The sequence below is a fragment of the Episyrphus balteatus genome, chromosome 1 (assembly GCF_945859705.1).
Source record: "Episyrphus balteatus chromosome 1, idEpiBalt1.1, whole genome shotgun sequence".
Classification (NCBI taxonomy): domain Eukaryota; kingdom Metazoa; phylum Arthropoda; class Insecta; order Diptera; family Syrphidae; genus Episyrphus; species Episyrphus balteatus.
In genome coordinates, this window is record NC_079134.1 from 156008012 (window position 1) to 156027970 (window position 19959).

The following is a 19959-nucleotide window of genomic DNA, read 5'->3' on the forward strand; positions in this document are numbered from 1 at the left end:
AATTTGTGTATTTTATAACAGCCGGCTTATTTTTAGTCGTTTTTCTGTTTTTTTTTTTTTTCTATTTTTTTGTTGAAAGACAAAAAAGCTTAAAATTTGCAAGACAACTTAGCAGTGAATTGATGTTTCATTTTTGATCATATTTTTTTTTTTTTTTTTATAAATGTAGATCATAACAGAAATACAAGTGTTTTGTTTACAAGATGATGGATTTTTATTAGCAATACGCGCGCAAAACGAATATGCGAAGCTTAAAGGGGATTTTCGCCTTTTTTCGTTTTTTTTTTTTGATTTTGTGTTTATTTTGGAATTGAGTAATCGGGAGCAATAAAAATAGAATGTCAATGTTTTCAAAATGTTTTGAGGTTTGGATATATATTCGAGATGGTTTTTGGGCAGCTGTTTATGGTTAACTTTGACACCAAATTGAGTTGGACAAATGGGATTTTAATTGTGGTGAATTTTTATTGTCAGTTTTTCTTTTTGGTTGACGGTGTCAAATTTATCAAAAATGGAAACTATGGTGCTGTCATTTGTTTGGTTTTCTTTATTTTTCATACAGAATTGTATTTGTGTTAAGGCATATAAAAAGAAGCATTCAATGATGATTATGTGAATTATAAATTTTAATATTTTAAGTCCAACAGTAGTAAAAAAAACACTTATTATTATTAAATACAATACTGTATTATATTTTCTACGGCTTTATACCATTTCTAAGATTAAGGTGTAAGTACAAATATTTTAGTTCGTCTATCAAATTCTAATTGAACACTGTGGCGTATACGTACTATTTTTTTTAACAAAGAACAAAAACTTTATGTTATTCACTTTATTCATACAAATCTTAAAGAAAAGAAAACAAAAATAATATAAAAGATAATAAACTTTAATTTTAAGATTTTAAAAACATCCTTCTTTCAAAATCACGCTATTCATGAATATTTCCACCTTTCTGATATTAAAAGTGTTTTTACATCAACAAATTATGAGTAGTGATTTCTTAAAAATATATTTGTTATTTCTTCAAGTTAATATAGCATGCTTGTTTTTATCTAATGAATTAGTTATTTATTTGGTTAATGTATAGTATATTAACATTGATGTAATGTTTAGAATTTGATTTCTATATTTTATGGCAGTTAATACACAAATCAATCAAAAAACTTAAAAAATGTGTTAATTTACTACAATAAACAGTTTTGTTTATAGAATCATATAATTACGCTCTCTAATATTTCAATTTTCCATAAAGTTTAATCATGAAAAGATTAGTTTCAATTAAATATTCGTAATAGTTCATATCAACGTGTTAACAAAAATTTATTTACAAACATTAACTAAAAACTAAAAAAATCACAACAACTTTTTTCATAATAGGGTTGAAAGTTTTCAAATTATGATGATAAATTGGAAAGTGTAAAGCTAAGAAACTTTTAAGTAAATGCTTTAAAAAACTGGTAACAACCAGTAACGCAGGGGTAATCTTAGAAGTAGAATATTAAAGAAATTGTTTAAATTGTAAAAAATTAATGATATTTAATTTTAATTCAATTAATTTAGGTATATAAAATTTGTTAAATTAAATAACAAATTATTTTGTATGGTAACGCAATGGAGCAGTAACGCAGTTTTAAATTTCTAATAATATGGTAAATATTGAAAAAATCCTTACTAAAACAATTAAGCCTAAATTTTCTCATAACTCATTTTCTGCTAACTTTTTTAACTTTTGGCATCTGAAGACAGCCTAGCCACTTAACACAAGCCATTCTTGAAATCAAATCTATTATTTTTTAGAAAAGAATCAACTATTCCTTGAGCGTACCCTTAAAATTGATTGAGAGTTAAAGCTTTAACATGGTTTTGCAAAAGTACATCATTTGAAAATTATTTGCGCAACTATGATTTTAAAAATTTAAGACTTCTACAGCACTTTGCCGCATTTTCCAGTGTTTTCCAGCGACAGAAATGGTTAACGTGATAGTCGATAATTCGTAATCAAAACTTTGCTCCATAACTTCTCGATTTTCACTATCGACTACACTGGTTTACAGCCAAAATGGACACTCAATCCCACTATTTTTTTCTTACGTACTTTGACCTCAGGGACTCGGAAATCACTTTTAAAAAAATTACGATGGATACGTTTTCGAGATATGATTTTTCAAAGTTTTTTGTCGTTGTTTTTTTAGTATTCGGGCTATATCTTGAGTAAAAAACAACTAATCTGAACAAAAAAGCCGGTGACTGAAAGCTGAGTTAATAAGCAATAAACGCTACAAAAACTTTTTTGGGTCATTCTAGAGTTTTTAAAGAAAATTTCTGCAAAAAAAAACTTTATTACTGAAAGAAAAAAGTAAAATATTTCGAATCTACATAGTTTTAAATTTTTTGTGTATAGTATACTTTCTGGCAGAGATAAAAAGATAATTCTCTTCAAAATCTATGGATACGTTATAAAGATATGACCATTTTTGTAACAATCAGTATTTTCGACTGTTTCTGTTACTTTTTGAGTTTTTGTCTATAACTTGAAAAGCAAGCCGAATTTGAAAATTTTTTGTTAAGTAATTTTTTGTAGATAATTGAATTTCCTCTCGATGTGTATTTAAAAAAAAAAATTTAAAATTGAAATATTGTAAAAAACTTAAGAAAAACTATTCATAAAAGAGAAAAAAACTAAATTTTTGATGTTTTTACTAAATGGTCTATTTTTATCATTTGAGCATTTTTAGATATTGAACATGTAAAGGAGAAAAGAAGATACTTTATCTTTCAAATAAATATTTTTTCAGATAAGATTTTCGAGTTTTCTGGGCTCAAATCTATACAAAAAGTATAACGGCACTTGGTGTCCAAAAAATTTTTATTTTTTTGTTAACTAGTGCTATCCACAATGCACCACAGACTCTTTTTTAAATATGAACTACTATATGAATTCTTAATTCACATTTATTCACACTGACACTGCATGGAAGCTGCTGGCCAATGCCGAATCTACCCAACATATCACATCGCATATCATTATATGACAATTCATCATGGACAGCCCATCATGAAAATGGTCATCCCAAGTTAAGTTTAAGTTCAATTTATTTGAACTTGCTTCTTTTGGAAAGGGACACTCTGATGGTTTCTGTTTATATTTTTCTTATTACTATTATATTAGGTATATTATTATTATATTATTTCTTTCAATGAAATGTATTATATGATGAATTGTAAATAATTACTTTAGTTACAAAAATTTGAAATCCTATTTTTTTGAATTCAAGCTTTTTTCACCAATGTAATAACAATTTATTTTGGTCGTTTAAAAATAAGAATTAAAAAAACTTTAAGTTTGTTTGGCGCCATTAAGACGTGAAACCAAATGTTCGTCTATAATTTAGGTCTTTGAACTTGTCACCTTTATTTAAAATTAGAATATCTTATTTTTGTTGATACATTTTTATTTTTAGATAAATTAATATTTTCTTACAAGGATCAAAATCTCACCTCCAAACTAAGAACTTTCGATGATTGAAAATTCTTACGTCGACGAACAAATTCTGACAGCTCAGGAAATCCGTCGCCCACTCAATTTTTCTTGACACCTGAAAGATCATCTATATGAATATTTCAATGATCAAATCCAAAAATGATAAAAATATGTATGAATGAATATCCCAATTTATATGCTAAATCCACTTTATGTTTACATTAGTAAAAAAAAAGATTTTTGTCTTACCTATCTCAACAAAGAATTACGTCAACCGAAATCTTTTCGGCTGGATTACTTCAATCTTCCGGACAAAATAAACAAAATCATTTTTCACAACCCATGATCCACGTTGAATACTCTAAATGTTTTCAAAATGATGGATAATATTAATTTAGAAATAAGGAAAAAGTAATACACTCCAAGTCGAAGGATTGTAGTCAATTTTAATTGAAACTTTTTCGATTCTTTTTCCAAATAACACCAAAATTACAGAAAATGTAAGAACTGAATACTAATTTTTAAACACTCTTTAGTTTTTTAAATACAATTTTGAGGACTCATTCAAGTGACTTGGAGTATGAATAATTATTCATCTCTCATCTGGATTAGTTCATCATCATTGGCCGTGAACGTTGGTACCCATTTTTAATTTTGGAATTTAAAATCTATCACATTTTGAGTTCATTGAAAGCAAGTGGGTTGTAAATTGAAATATTCAAAAAAGAACTTCTCTCAAGTTAAGTGCATTTCTATTGCCTAACACACAGATATCAAAATCAGAGAGACTCATTTCGAAAGAATGCAACAATTACTTACACTCAAATAGTAAGTGGGAATTCTCGAATTTTGAAGGACATTTTGTATGTTTTTTTTTTTTTATTTTTTTTTTTTAAGATAAAGTTCAAAACATCGTAGGTAAAGGTTGTATGTTGAAATAGTTCTTGTTTAGTGACGGAAAAAAAAATAAAAGAAATGAAAAATTGTCTTGAATAGAAGAAAATCGAGGTCAAATGAAGATGTAAGATTTTAAGTTTTGGTGGGAGATGCAAGAAGACTCTTCTGTCTGGGTTCTAATTTCAGCATCTCATTGATTGATGAACTCATGACTAAATAATTTAATTGGCAGGTGGCCCATCGACTTTGTTGTCATCGTCGTCGGCATCGTCTTCTTCGTCACCTTAAAGGATGTTGATTTGTCCCGCTTTGTGTGTGATAATTTGCACAGAATTTCTCTCTCATCGATTCGGTGTGAAAATGCATTTAAATTTTAATTAGATTATGTCGTGTATGCTGGCATGCATGTGATGGAAATTGATATTGACAGGCAGTTAAATTCGTTTGGGGAATTATAATAATAATGATTACTTTGAACATCATGATTGTATTATTTCTTACACCATTAATAAGATGCATTACTTCAATCATGTTGATGTGTAGTTGGTTTATGCCTTAAAAATGCTTAAACAACATATTTTTTTTTAAACTACTATGCTTCGAAGATATTTTATCATTTTGTTTATCATAGAAAATTAACTATGCTTTTTTGTAGATTTTTAAAAGATTCAATTACTGCTGCAAATAAAAATGTTGGAATGTTCACTCAAATGGCTCATACTAATGTCAAAAAGAAACATCGTTCCCAAAGAAACATTCCGAAACAAACATTTTAAATTCTCATTTTACCTTTGGGAGGTATTTGGTAACCTACAGAGGGCGCTGGGTTCAATTATTTGCAAATTAACATATTCCATAACTTGCGGGAAAGAAAATCACTTTCAATAATACATAATTTTTTCATTTACGATAAGTAGTTTAGAAGCTGTAGTGGAACAGATGAACAAATTTATATAAAAACATACCATGGTCAAACACAAAACAAAACTTTTGGCTTTGCTGTAGTCGTTTAAAAGAATTAAACTTTTATTTTTTAAAACTACGAGTATTAATAAAACTTTGTCACAATTGTTCTACTAACTGAAATCTAGTAGGTACATTTAAGTATTTTCCTTGAAAAGATGTAGCTTTTGAAATCTATTTTCATTCAATTTTTTTTCTTTTTTTTTTACTTTAAAATCTAGTACATTTAACTATTTTCCTTGAAAATATTTAGCTTTTGTAACCTATTTTCATTTCATTTTTTTTTTTTTTTTTATATAAAATCTAGTACATATATATATATTCTTTGAAAAGATGTAGCTTTGGAAATCAAGTTTCGTTGAATTATTTTTTCGTTTTTGTGGGCTATACAATCTAGTACATTTAAGTATTTTCCTTGAAAAGATGTAGCTTTTGAAATCTATTTTCATTCAATTTTTTTTCTTTTTTTTTTTTTTTGCTATAAAATCTAGTACATTTAAGTATTTTTTCTTTGAAAAAATGTAGTTTTTGAAATCTATTTTCAATCAATTTTTTTAATTCAATTTTTGTCTTTTTTTTCGGGCTATAAAATCTAGTACATTTAACTATTCGCCTTGAAAAGGTTTAATTTTGAAATCTAGTTTAATACAATTTTTTCGTTTTTGTGAGCTATACAATCTAGTACATTTACATATTTTCCTTGAAAATTTCTTTAACATTTTTTGTTTAGTTTTTATGGACTATAAAATCTAGTACACTTAAAAAAGTCATATTCTTATCAATTTTCATTTTGAAAAATTTTCTTCATACCAAGTTCTTAAAAACAATTTTTTTGTTTTGAAATAAATTAACCAATTTTATTTAAATAATCCAAAATCTTTTAGTTTTAACAATCTCTGATTTTCTTTTTTTTTTTCATTTAATTCATACAAAAACTTTTTCTCAGTGATTTATGAGTATCTTTTAAGTTTTTTGACCAATTAACATGATTGATGAGATCAACTAAATAAAATAAATTTTTAAAACACATAATCAAGTAAAATTATAGCATGTCATATCAGAAATACATTAAAACCCGCCTCTTTCTCTTGTCTCATCACAGACAAATAAGAAATAAATGTAAATCAAAAAGTAAAAGAAAAAAAAAAAGAAAAATTTTTCTTTTGTCTTCAAAACAAAACTTCCAATAGAATGAATTTATTTTTGAAAAAATTCATATCTGGACCAGATAGTATCCCGCCTGACGTCAAAATTTATTCCACCTACTATAAGTCCCAAAATCTAATACACTCTTCCCATTCAACAAAAAAGCAAAAATAAATAAAAGAATTGTGTGTATAGTTTATTAAATAGAAACCCCCATCGAAATGACAGTGAAATCGAAAAAAAAAAAATAAAACGATTTTTTTGGCATCAATTCAAATTTGTTCAAAAAGATAATACACTTTTACAGTTTTTTTTTTTCCCGTTTATGTGTGTTTTGTTGGTCTGATGCCTTGCTCTTAATTCAAATGTATCTCATAGATCAACATGACTCATTCGGTGTATTTTTCTAAAACACACCTGTAGATACTTACTTGTAGAGAAAGAAGATCACCATCATCATTATCTGTGATTTTCTTATTTTAAATTTATCAACAAAGAATCGACGCGACACTCAAAGCAAAAGTATATAATTGAAAAATTCTATTTTTAAAAATTTAATTTATGTCGCGACAGACACTGCGCTTAAATTCATGAAAAAATAAGATTTCTTTTGTAAATCATTGACAGTAATTGCTAAAAGAACTTGTCAAACACTTTTATCTATTTTACAAAACGTGTATTCAGAAACACGAGTTTCAAGGAATTTAGGAGTAACTGCAATGATTTTTAACTTTTTATTTTATGGCAATCCTAGTTTTTTGACAATTAGACAGTTCTGATTCTGGAAAGAAATATAAATAACATTAGGGCGTTCGTTGTTTTTGAATCAAGTTCCTTAGTAGAAAAACTGTTTCTAAATAATAAAAAAATCCTCTAATTTTTTCAGATTTTTATTTTGACACTAGATGGCGCCCCAAGAGGGTTAAAGTTTCTTATCATTTGAAATAGGTATGTGTTGACTTATGAGGCCATTTCTCAAATCTTTGATGAGGTTCTTGTCTACATTAACTCTCTGTCGGCACACGGGTGCGAATTTGGCATGACAAAAATTAAAAGTGGTCACAAGGCTTTATAAGGGTGAAAATACATTTTTTTTTTAATTGTGAATACAATATTCGAATTCCTCAGAATATTCTACATCAATTTCATTATGATTCTTAGGGTGGACCAAAAAAATTATTTTTCATTATTTTGATTTGCTCTACCGATAACTTGTTTTCTCGACACAAAATAATGCTACCCTAATTTTTTCAGAATTTTTCGATGATGTTTAGGGGTTGCGCGCACCCTTTTATTAAAAAAAATAAGCTCTTTTAGTTTTTAATTTTTTTAAAGCTTAACTAATTTTTTTATCGAAAAGCTGTTTGAGTAAAAAGTATTGAGTATCAATAGATCTACTTACCTCAATTTTTCTTTTTTCAAAAAAAAATATTTTTGACTGATTCCCAGGCGTTAGAAGTCGAAATTACTGATAAATGCTGGGAAAAAAGCCTTAAAACTATGTTTTACTGTTTTTTATAACGGTTAAAGTTATTTTTATCGTATGCCTCATCAAATTTACTATAAAAAACCGTGCTTTTATATTGCTCAATTCTTCTTAGATTGATAAAAGAAAAATAATTTTTAAAAAAGATCGTACCAAAACAAGTGAAGGAAAAATGGGGGAGGGTACTATAACTTGGGCGCCGAGATTTGATAACAGTATTTTGTAGAGGAGTTGAATACGATCATTTTTCATTATGGGAGGGGTGGTCTATCTGGCTCCGTTTAGGCGGGAATGGTAATTTTCTAAAAAAAAATGACTTTAAATAATAAAAAAAAATATTAAAATACAATGGCAACACTAACAGTTATGAATGATAGCTTTTTCAAAAGCTAGAACTGTACACTTTATTCTAATTTTGAAGGAAAGTTATTTCAATCAATTGTTTTTGAAATAATCGATTAAAAAGTAAAAAATTGGGGAAAAAAAGTTTAAAAAACACATTAAATATTGTTTTTGTAAAGATTGTGGATTACAATACAAAAAATGGCTGATAAAATAAAGTGTCACAATTGATTCCTTATCAAATACTAAAGTCCATATGTTTTAATGCTTTCTAGTTTTTTGAGAAAAGTGAAAAATAAAAAAAATTCTTTTTTATCAGACCTACTCGAGATCGTTATTCTGGTTCCACGAAATTTTATTTTGATAACGATCCATATTTTTTAATGATGTTGTTGTTGATGCAGCGCCTTATAATATTGAATATCGGATATGTTATATTTTTTATTTTTCACTTTTCTCAAAAAACTATAAAGCATTAAAACTATTACTATTACTATTTAGTGCCTAAAAATTTGTCCCTTTGGTTGAATTTCATTTTTCTTTAAGAAAATGTACAAATTAGTAGAATAACTATATTGAGTTATAAAATTAACATTATTTACATTTTTACAAGTTTGAAACCAAAATTTCGATTTAATTGTTTGCAAATCACGGTAACATTGTGGTTTATCTTGGTAACGCAGTGGTATTTAAAGTTTTAAAGCTGATTTTTGGTAACACAATGAAATAAACTATTACGAATATTCAATTTTATTGTTTGAAATAGGAATATCAGAGAGCTTAATTATATGATTTTACAAATAAAACTGAAATTTGCAGTAAGATAACGCAATTGTTTGGTTTTGATCACTTTGTGTTTAAACTGTCATAAATATAGAAATATCATTCAAAACATCGATCGGTGCAAATGTTATTTTATAATAGATTAAATTATAACCAATCTATGTCAACTAAAATATATGAATACATTTTGATAAAAATGTCCATATTTTTTTTTTTTTTTCAAAATTCACTGCGGCATTAAAAAGTATTTTGGCCCATATCTCGATTTCCGACAAAACTACAACTCCTATTTTTGTACGGCAAAGTTGTAAGTAATAAAAAGGTCTACAACTTTTGTACTAACAATTTTTCAACATAACCTCAAAATTTATGTGAAAAATTCAAGTAACCGAGTTGTTGGTTTTTATTTATATCTTTTTCAAAAAAAAAAAAAAAAATGTTTCTTCTTAATTTTCAATCGAAAATTCTCGTGTCAAAATATCAGCTTTTTTCTAAAAGTCATAGTCTGTGGGAATTTTGTTCGTTTTAATCTCTACTTTCTGATGTAAAAAAAAATACATTAGTATTATTTATACTAGATATGGTAAATGTTCTCGGAAAATGCAAGAAATAAAAACAGCTTTAATTCAATTTTTTTTTTTAATCAATTATGTACAATTTTGGCCTATTTATTAAAATTACACTTTAATAACTCAAAACCCGTAATATTTCATGTTACGGTTTTTGAGAAATTAAGGTGTAAATTTTAATTAATAGCCCAAAATTGTACATAATGATTAAAAAAAAAAACTTGAATTCAAGCTTTTGTCATTTTTTTTCATTTTCCGATAGCATGTACTATAATATAGTAATGTAAATTTTCTTACACCATCAGAAAAAGTAAAGATTTAAACGAACAAAATTAGGGTGTTTTTTTTATTTTAAGTCAAAATAAGGTGAAAAATAACCCGATTTGGGGCTTTATTTCTTGGGGCCTAACTTCGCGGAGACGACTCTAACACAAAAAGGGGGTGTCTTTGAAAGAATGAATATTTCTAAAATGTCCAAAAACTGACCTCATGAATATGAACGCTCTAAAAAAAAGTATTTTAAGATTCTATAGTTTAAAAAAATAAGGTTTTTTTGCTCACTGTAGTTTTAATTGCACATTTTAAATTTTTGTTACTGCGACTAAGTAGGTATGATTTTGACTACAAATTGATTAAATGCATTGTTTAAAAAAAATAATTGTAAAATAATCTAAAAATAGACATAAATTTCATTAAATAAGTAGGGAAAAAAGTAGTTTAAATGTTCTCTATACACTGAAAATAATAAATTTCGTAAAATTACGAAAATCGTTTCATACACTACATTTTCGTTGGCCCAACGAAACTTTCGTTGGCTCAACGAAAATATGTAATTCTTCGTAATATGAAAACCTAAATCAATTAATGAGAACGTTTCATACACTTTTTCTCCCTTTTTAGTGCCAAAAAATCCAATTCAATGAAAAGATTCATCAATTAACGAAAAATTTCATACTCATTTTAAAGAATAAAAATGAGAATTTTTTCCTTACTTTATCAAAGTTTTAATTAAGTAACGAAAAAATTCATTAACTTATGAAATTCAACATTAACTTACGAAAATCTTCATAAGCTTATGAAAATTCTTCATATACCTACTAATGAAATATTACATTGGCTGATGAAAAAATACATCAGTTAACGAAAAAAATCGTGGCCTTACAAAAAAAAAAAAACGTAGACTTGGGTGCATTTCTGTTTTAATGATTAAAAATTTAATCTTGCTTTATATAGTTCACATTAGGTTTTTGTTTCAAAATTTATGTTGAGCTGAATATAAAAAATATTTGCGTATTGACAAGGTGTCTCACGATAAGTCGGACTCATCAGTTGACTTAAGTGAGCTCAACCTTGTCGAAACGATAATTTTTGGTTTGGACTGTTAATTAATAATTTAACAAGTCCAATAAATAAATACTTTAATCTACTAAAAAAAAATAATTAATACAACGTAATTTAATTAAAATATTCATAAAATTTACGAAAAAATTCGTTAGCTTACGAAAGTTCTTTGATAAATTAATCAAAAAACACATTGACTAACGAAAAATATCACCGTGGTTAATTAAATTTTACGTTAATCGATGAAAAATTTCGTAAAGTGATGTAAAAATTCATTAACTCTCGATCAAAAATTTTTATGAAAAATTTCATTAAAATACTACAGTTTTCGTTGATTGATGAAGTTCTTCATTAACGTATGAAAGCCATTTCGTTGAGCCAATTAAATTTTTCATCGGCTGAAAGTTAATTAAATTTTCGTTGGCTCAACGAATTTTTTCGTTTTATTTACGTAAGGATTTGGTTCAGTGTAGTATTTGGAAAAATAAAAACCTTTGTAACGTTCCTTAATTTATTGATGGTTAAAGACAAAACGGTTCCCGTTTTCACTTAGCATCGTAAGATCTCAAAATTCGAGCTTAAAAATCCTCTTTTAAAAATTCCAATTAGACCAGTCACTTTAAATACCTCACCAAATTTTGATTTTTTGTAGCCCTTAATTTTGAACAATTGAATGTACTCGATCTTTCGCAAATTGAACTTCTGAATATGTTAAAATATTTGAGAATTAGGTTGTGGCGAAGCAACGCATTGATGTGTCAGCTAGTATTAGAAATTTTCCTGACTGTCTCAAGTTTTTGCATAAGCCACTGAATATAAATTATTGTATTCTATTTCATTTTCAAAATATTATTTTCAACAAACCGTTCGTGTTTTTTTTTTTATTAATTTCTGGTCGTGTCGTCTAAGCATATTAATTGATAGAAAATGTAATCCAGCAAACAATGCATTTATAATTCATGTCGACTCAACAACTTCAGTATGCAATAATTTTCAAGCTAATTTATTATGACTGGTAATGATTATTGCGAATCGTTTGATGTTCTAATGCATCATAATTTTCATGTGCTGCCTATAATGAATATCAATCAATATGCGTATTATTTTTTTTTTATTTTATTGTACGTACAGTTTTAAGATATTCAAGAGATTTCTCAATAACTTACATTGTAAAAAGAAAAATTTAGTAATTAAATTTAGGATTAAAGTGTGCTGAACATTCTTGCACAAAAAAAAATGAAAATACACCAGAACTGAAATGTTGGGGTACCTACTTTTTTTTCATTTTTTTCGATATTTCACTATGGTTTTTGGAGGACTTGAGGTCAAAAACTAGTGATTTTTTAATTTAGGTCTAGCTATTTTCTATGACCCATTGCCTAAATTTAATAAAACATTTATCCTATTTATATTTATAGTCATTAAATTTCTTGAAATTAAAATCCTTAATGCAAATGCCTCTGTTGTCGTTATACCCACAAAAATAAGAAAAAGTTTCCCTGTACTTCCTCTTGTCTTTCTCTTTCGTTAAATTATAAAAAAAAAAAATAAAAAACTCCATTGCACCTCATTATTTTTTTTCCTCATCAACTATCTGTCAAAATATTTTTGATAAATCACTTTGCCATCACTCATTTTTTCATTCTATTTTTTCCATAAAATTTCAACAATAAATGCAACAAAAATGTATATGAAAAACGAAATAAAAAAAAACAGGAGTCTGGACACCGAAAAATCAAACGCCAACGTCCTCCAGAACCAACTTGAACGATTGTCAACCTCATCACAACAACAACAACAATCATAATAACAGCAGCAGTAGCACCAACTCATCTCCCGTCAAAGAAAGAAGAAGCGAAAATCGATCATCATCGGCTTGTGGGCGTACAAGTAGTAGCCAAAAAGGCATTCCAACACCACCGCCTCCACCGCCACCACCATTGTGGACACCACAACCCGAACGTAAGCAATTCCGTCCGGTGCATTTTGAATCGCCAACTCTCCAAAGGAAATACGTTCAACAGCAATCTTCATCAAGTGAAGTTCCATCGCCCCCGTGGTCCTATACAAATTCACAGCCATTTTCAGGATATCAATCATCACAGAGTTGTACAAACCTCAGTCAAAAGGATACGCCATTTTCTTGGCCACCACCTCAATCATCAACTGCATCACAGCTATCACAGCAGCAGAAGAAGCACCAAACGAGGGATATTGTTAATGAAGTCGTCTGCGAGGAGAAGAAACAGGATATAGTTGTTGTGCATGACGACAACGAGGACGACCAAGAAGGATTTCCACCGACCACAAGTATAGCGGACAAAATCAGAAGTAATTTCCGGTGAATTTGTTAAGCCCTGAGCGGTGTGCCAGTGTGCATTTTTCACACTACCACGCACCGGAAGGGCTTTTCACTACGTCCCATGTTCATTAATCTCATTGTTTTTTTTTATATTTTTATTTATTTTTTTCCATCCTTTCCACAACGGGTAAATTGATTGGTTTTGGGATGCAATAAAATTTAATAAAAAAAGGTTTTGAAAGATCACATTCAAACAACGACCTGTATCGGCCATTAGTGCGGCATAATCCACATGAAAAACCTGCTATCATAAAGCCCAATGAAGTCAGTAAGTATGATATATTTTAATTGGATTTAAGTTAATGTGAATTTTATTAATCAAACAAAAAAAAAAAAACACAATATGATTTTTTGTGAATAAATTTTAGTAATTGTCACGTAGTTTACCTATCTACACCTGTGTGATAATTTTTTTATATACACACAATCCTTTTAAAATACAAAAAAATAAATATATTTACTTATAAATTAAAAAAAAAAAACATAGATTTAAGTATTTTGTTTAGTAATTGTTGCATATTTTTAGGATTACAAAGTACAATTTTCTAATTATTAATAGAAATTACTTCCTTTAAACTTATACTACACCAGTTGAAAATCATATTTGATGTTAAAAATATTTAAATAAAGTTGTTGCATATTTCTGGGCTTATTGTTAGCAGAATTTTATAGAAATAATAGATATTTAAGTTAAATTTTTCTATTTCCTTAATATTATTGTAAATTTATAGCATTAGATTTATAGATATAGGCATTTTTTTAAGGCAAAATGTTGCATACTTTTAGGCTAATTACTTTGCTAAGAAGATACAAATTCCATTACAGGCTCATATGAAAAGTGTTGCATATTTTTAGGAAAAATAAAATGTATAGGTATTTTTGTTTTTTATTCCTATGATCTATATTCAACCAGTTAAAAAATAAACGATGACAGTTTATTAACGCATCAATAAATTAAAGAAAATATAAACATATATATTGCATACTTTTCGATGGGTAGGGATATTAAATAGAGATAAGTAAAACATTGCTTTGATAATTGAATTTTGAACAACATTTAGGGTCACCGAAGGTATTTTCAAATATTTGTAAATAGGATTGAATTAAAATGTTTTTTTTTTTCTAATTTTATCACTGATAGTTATTTAAATGTAAATATTATTTCCATTGTATGCATTTATTTAGAGGTATATTATTTAATATCAATGTATAAACTTTGCTTCAAATCGTCAATGGTCTTTAATAGCGTATTTTTAAACAAATTATGTTGCATATTTTAAGGAGAAATCATTATTTTTTTATTGTGCTTTTCTTGCGTTTTAGTTTTGAAAAAATTTCTTTTTAAATTTTTGCTTAAAGAATAAATAAACAGAAATGAATAATATATTTTTAATTTAAATAAAAGTATTGCATACTTTTTGATAAATTAATTTTTGCTAAAGCCAAAATTGTGTCAAAAAGTTCTATTGCTTTGTATATGTAATTGAACCAACAAAATAGCTACTAACATAAAAATATGAGGAATATGAAATCTTTAAATTAAATATGTATAGCTTTAAAAAAAATTGCCTAATTATAGGCGTGTATATGTTTTTAAAATGTTTTTTTTTATGAAAACTTATACAAACAAGAATAGGAATTAAGGAGTATATAATTTAAATAAACGATTAATGATCAATCAAAGTCAATTAAAATAATCCTCAAAAACGCATTGCATACTCTTAGGCTAATATGTCATTAGTTTAATTCATTGCATTGCATCACGCATGTCTCCTAGAAAAAAAAAACACACAAAAATTATTAGATCATTAAAACTAGACTTAATTAGTTGTATCCTTTTTTGGTTATAAAAAAGGACGAACATTTTTTTTCAATCAAATTTTATAAAAAAAAAAAAAAAAAAAAAACAAAACATTGCATTTCCAGTTTTTTCTGTTAAAAACGAGTATATGAGTGAACCGGAAACGGAATACGAAAAACCAAAGAAAATGGCCCAATTAAGTCGACGACAGTATGATGGTATTGGACCAACAACAAAACATGGAATGCCAGTTGTTCTTAGATCGGTAATAATATGAGAAAAAAAAAAACAAACAAAAACTAAAAATCAAATTCAAGTGAATTATGAAATAAATTTTATTTCTTTTCTCTCATTTTTTTTTTATGATATCTCCTTTTCCATCGTCGTTTGTCATCGTCGTTAAAAAAAAATAAAATATTATATTATCTACGCACAGGAAGTCAAGGAGCCAAATCAACATGAATGGTATAAAAGGATATTCCAAACGATACACAAACAAAAGAATCCTGGTACGATAATAATAAATAAATAATATATAAATCGATGGCATATTATTTTTTTTTATTCATAAAAAAAAATAAATAGATAATGTTCCTTATTTTATATAAAAGCAACAATAAATTACAAACAAGATCTATAGAAAATGTACTCTCTTAAACTTATGAAACACAAAAGGAAAATTTTCCAAAACATGAAAATTGCAAAAAAAAAAAAAAAAAACTAAAATAATGTACAAACGAAATTTGAATAGATTTTAAAATGCTTTTCATTCGATGAAGAAGAAGTAGAAGAAATATTTATGGATATAGAAAAATCATGAACTTAGATACAATTTTGATTATGTATATTTTCGATCTCTGATTTGTACTTTAGATTTATTTGAAATTCCTTTCATCCTTGATGTATTGGTTCGTTAGGCAAATTGACGAGGAAGATAGCATTTTAAATGAAAACTATAATTTTTCTCTTATTGCAAGATGTTATTTTACTTCATTATTCGATTTGACTAAAATATGAGGATTGAATAGTAAATATATTGAATTTCTTGAAAATTAGAATTTTCAAATTCTATGAGTGCATACAAGCAAATATGTATGCATGTACCACCATCTATCTACCAATGAATTATTATTTTATTACAAATTTAATTATTTTAAAGACTTAAAGATTTTAACTTTTCAAGATATGTATGTGCAATGTGCATACTTTTGCAGGTATATATGCAATACTTTTAACTTCTGAGCATAGGAAGTTTTATAACCCATTTCTGGGTTTTGAATGATAATGTTTTAATGTACTAAAAAAAAAAATTTCCGAACCAAAAATAATGGTTTTTGCCATAAATGACTAAAATAGAAAATGTTATTTTTCTCAAAACCGGCTCTAAAGTTATTTCAACGACAATTTTTATATAGAAGCGTCTAAATTTTATATTAAAATTCTTTAAAAAAAACCTTCAATTTTGAAATTTTTAAAAATATGTTCAGTTTTTTTTTTTTTTAATTTTTTGAAAATGAGTTGATTATTTTTTTTGCAAACTTTGTTTTCATGTTTCAAATATTGATTTGCCCAGAAAACCATTTCAAACCATTTTTGAAAATTGTTTGAAAACAGGTTCCTACAATTATTTTCGAACAAAGATAAAATAAAAAAATTCATTGTTATAAATGAAATTAAATTGCATACTAAAATTTTTCGTTATTGATGTTTAAAAAAAAAAATTTAATCTTATTTTACATTTCTTATAAAAGAATGAAATAATTAAAAACCCATTTATTCCCAAAGTCCTTTAAAACTAAAAATTCAAATTTTTAGTAACAAAACTTTATTAAATACGGTCATAGGAATACAAAAAAATATTTTTAATTTTTTAAAAAAAGTAACTAATATGTTTATTAAGCTGTACCCAAGCAAATACAATGGGAGCATACGGGTTCAAATTTTTATATGAAATTTTTTTACAGAAAACTTTTTGAATGTTTGAAGCTTAGAATCTTAGTACATTTAAAGAAAAAAAAACACATTCTGAAATGTAATGACCTACGTTTGAACAACATTTCACTAAAATGTAGTCAAATCTTCTTGGAAACTGGCTGCGATTTTGCAATAATTCCAACAGACTACCAGTGTACAAGTTAGCACTGACGTAAAACGAATTGACGAACTGGTGGTGTTGTTCGGTACTCCATACCCTTATTACCCGCTATTGCCTATAATTCTATGTTTCCGTTGAAAATGTCCCCTTTACTCTTTTTGAAATATTTATCCTTTTTCGAGGTGCTTATTTTATTCCAGTAGTAATAAACATTCAGGCCTAGAATCAGGTTTATAAGGTTTTCCTCTTTTGGACTGTTTTAAATATTGATGACCAAAATATTTGATCAATTGTAAGTTTTTGTCTGCAAACCTACTACGTTTTTGGCATTTAATGGTCATAAAAGGTCTAATTTTAGCAATTTATATTTCGAACTTGAAGTGAATTTTTTCCAATTTGGTTCTCATATTTATATTGCCTACTTCAAACTTATTGCGAGTAATTATTGTCAAATCACCCACATTTACAGAACAGCTTGGTTGAGATTATCTGAAGATTAAGGTTGTTATCAATCACAAATCAACATCAGTCTTCTAAGCAACACCCCTAATAAGTAGCCCAGTGCTACCTGAGAAGTCACTGGCGAACGGATCATTGTTCAAATTTTCAAACTTCATATAAATTGTCCTAGTCTTTACTCTACTGTAATATGCTTCAAGGTCAAAGTCGCCATTTTGAATATTTTCTTCGCTCACATTTAGAAGAAACAGGCATAAAATGTGGCACTCTACATTGATTTGAAATTTATTCTAAAACAAAAAATATCTACAGATTTTCCCATTGTACCCAATCGGGTACACCTTACTTCAAAGTTACTGAAATCGGGCAGTAATAAATTTTTTTTTAATTTTTCTCTTATTGCTGTTTATAAAAACTATTTTTAAAGTTTTTAGGAAAAAACAAAAAAATAATATATACAAAAAATATTTGATTTATTACCAAATATAAAACAACCTCAAAAAAACGACGAAAACGCAAATGGTACCTCACGCCGAGTAATATAAAAATAACATTTTACATTTTATTGTCATAAACTGAACTGCAATATGTTGTCAACATGTCCAGAGACCAACAAAAATAATATTTGATCAAAACAAATGGGTCAACGGTAAAGCGAAATATTCCATGAATTTTTTGTACCCAAGCTGTTACAGTGGTAGTAAATGGGCTTATTAAAGCTTTTTTTTTTAATGAGGATTTTTTTTTCTTATTCGATTTTAATTGTTTCATGATGTATATTAAAAGAAAAAAAAAAGCGAAAATGCCTGCCTCATTTTAAAGAATTATAAATTTTTTTTTTTGCTGGTGCAGTGTTTTCGTTATTGCTTCTCAGAAACAATCTTTATCTAATTAGTACTCCTTTTGACTTTCTTTTATTACAACTTCACATCTAAAGTCATTAACCCAGGGAGGAAATTAAAACATTTATAAAAATTTTTAGTACGCAACATTATCAAAAATTTGTCTTTAAACGTTTTGACAAAATTTGCAAAAAATTGGCTGATCCGTTTTTGAGAAACCTAAAAAAAAGTGTAATACAAAAAGTAATAGGTACTAAAAAAATCGGTTTCCTTTTCGATTTTTTTCGTATTCAAGAATATTTTTAATAATATCTTTTAATAATCCAAAAACAGACGCAAAAACCAAGTACAAGAATTTCATCTTGTTGCAGGGCTAGCAAGGGGTATAGATAAAAATATGAAAAAATTAAATAATTTTTTTAAATTATGTATTTGGAGACGATTGAGCTTATGTCTTTAAATAGCCTAATATTCATAGATTCCTTATTTTATTAAAAATTCTACTAAAAATATTGCAAACCGAATTTCTAGTGAAAATACATACATTTTTAAAAACCTTGAAAAATATTATATACCTCAAGCTAATCCTAGATACTTCTTCTCGACTAAAAGCATTTTATGTAATTTACTATTCAACTTTCGTAATGCAAAAAAAAAAAAAAAGAAAATACAAAATAAATTTTGCAACTGACCATGCTTTGGAAAGTTTTAAGATGGTTTTGTTAAAGAAAACACCAGTGTCCTCATAAAGCTGATTACATGAATGCAATACAAGAAAAAAAAAATTAAAAATCCTTCCTCATCATACTTGTTTCTTTTTCTTTCTTGGAATTCTTATATATACTTTATTTCATTTCTTCTAGTTTTTATCCTTTTTTGATTACAACTTTTTCCGCAAATTAATTTTATTTGTATAACGCGCACTTCTGTGCGAACTTTTTATTCTGCTTTTACTTTTGCATTTCTAATTTCTATCATTTCTTAAGTTGATTTTTATTTATTTTTTTCTTTTTTGCTTCTGTTTGATTTTTTTTTTTAATTTGCATATTTCGTTGCTTTTATAATTATCTATTAATTTTTGTATCTCATCGTCATCGTCATTGCAATTATTTGTATTTTTTTTAGTATTAAAACAAAAAAAAAATAAAAAAAAAATAATAATTAAAATAACAAAGTACCAGCTTGCTTACAAAAATAAATAAATACAAACCCACAACGTCTGGATATTGATGCAATTTATTGCAGGAAAATTAAGAAAAAAAAAAAAGAAAAAGAAAATAATAATCAGAAAATAAAACAAAATAAAATGATGACTTTTTTTTGTTTAGTTTTTTTTTTTCACAATTATTTTTTGTTTATTCATCATTTGTGCCGTGAAAGAGAGAGACA

General features: G+C 26.8%; 1 protein-coding gene across 15 annotated transcripts in view; it reads left to right on the forward strand.

Moving 5' to 3' along the window:
- Positions 1-19959, forward strand: part of LOC129921182 (sorbin and SH3 domain-containing protein 1) — a 250507-nt gene that overhangs the window by 133737 nt on the left and 96811 nt on the right. For 8 of the 15 annotated variants that reach the window (XM_056002893.1, XM_056002902.1, XM_056002891.1 and 5 more), the window contains 2 exons: positions 15300-15439; positions 15611-15683. The exons of 3 other annotated variants lie outside the window; for them this stretch is intronic. In XM_056002893.1, coding sequence (XP_055858868.1) covers positions 15300-15439; positions 15611-15683 — 213 coding nt within the window. Of the gene's footprint in view, positions 1-12727; positions 13343-13545; positions 13642-15299; positions 15440-15610; positions 15684-19959 lie in introns of all 15 variants that reach the window. 4 more of the 15 variants (XM_056002898.1, XM_056002900.1, XM_056002901.1 and 1 more) reach the window with 2 other exon arrangements.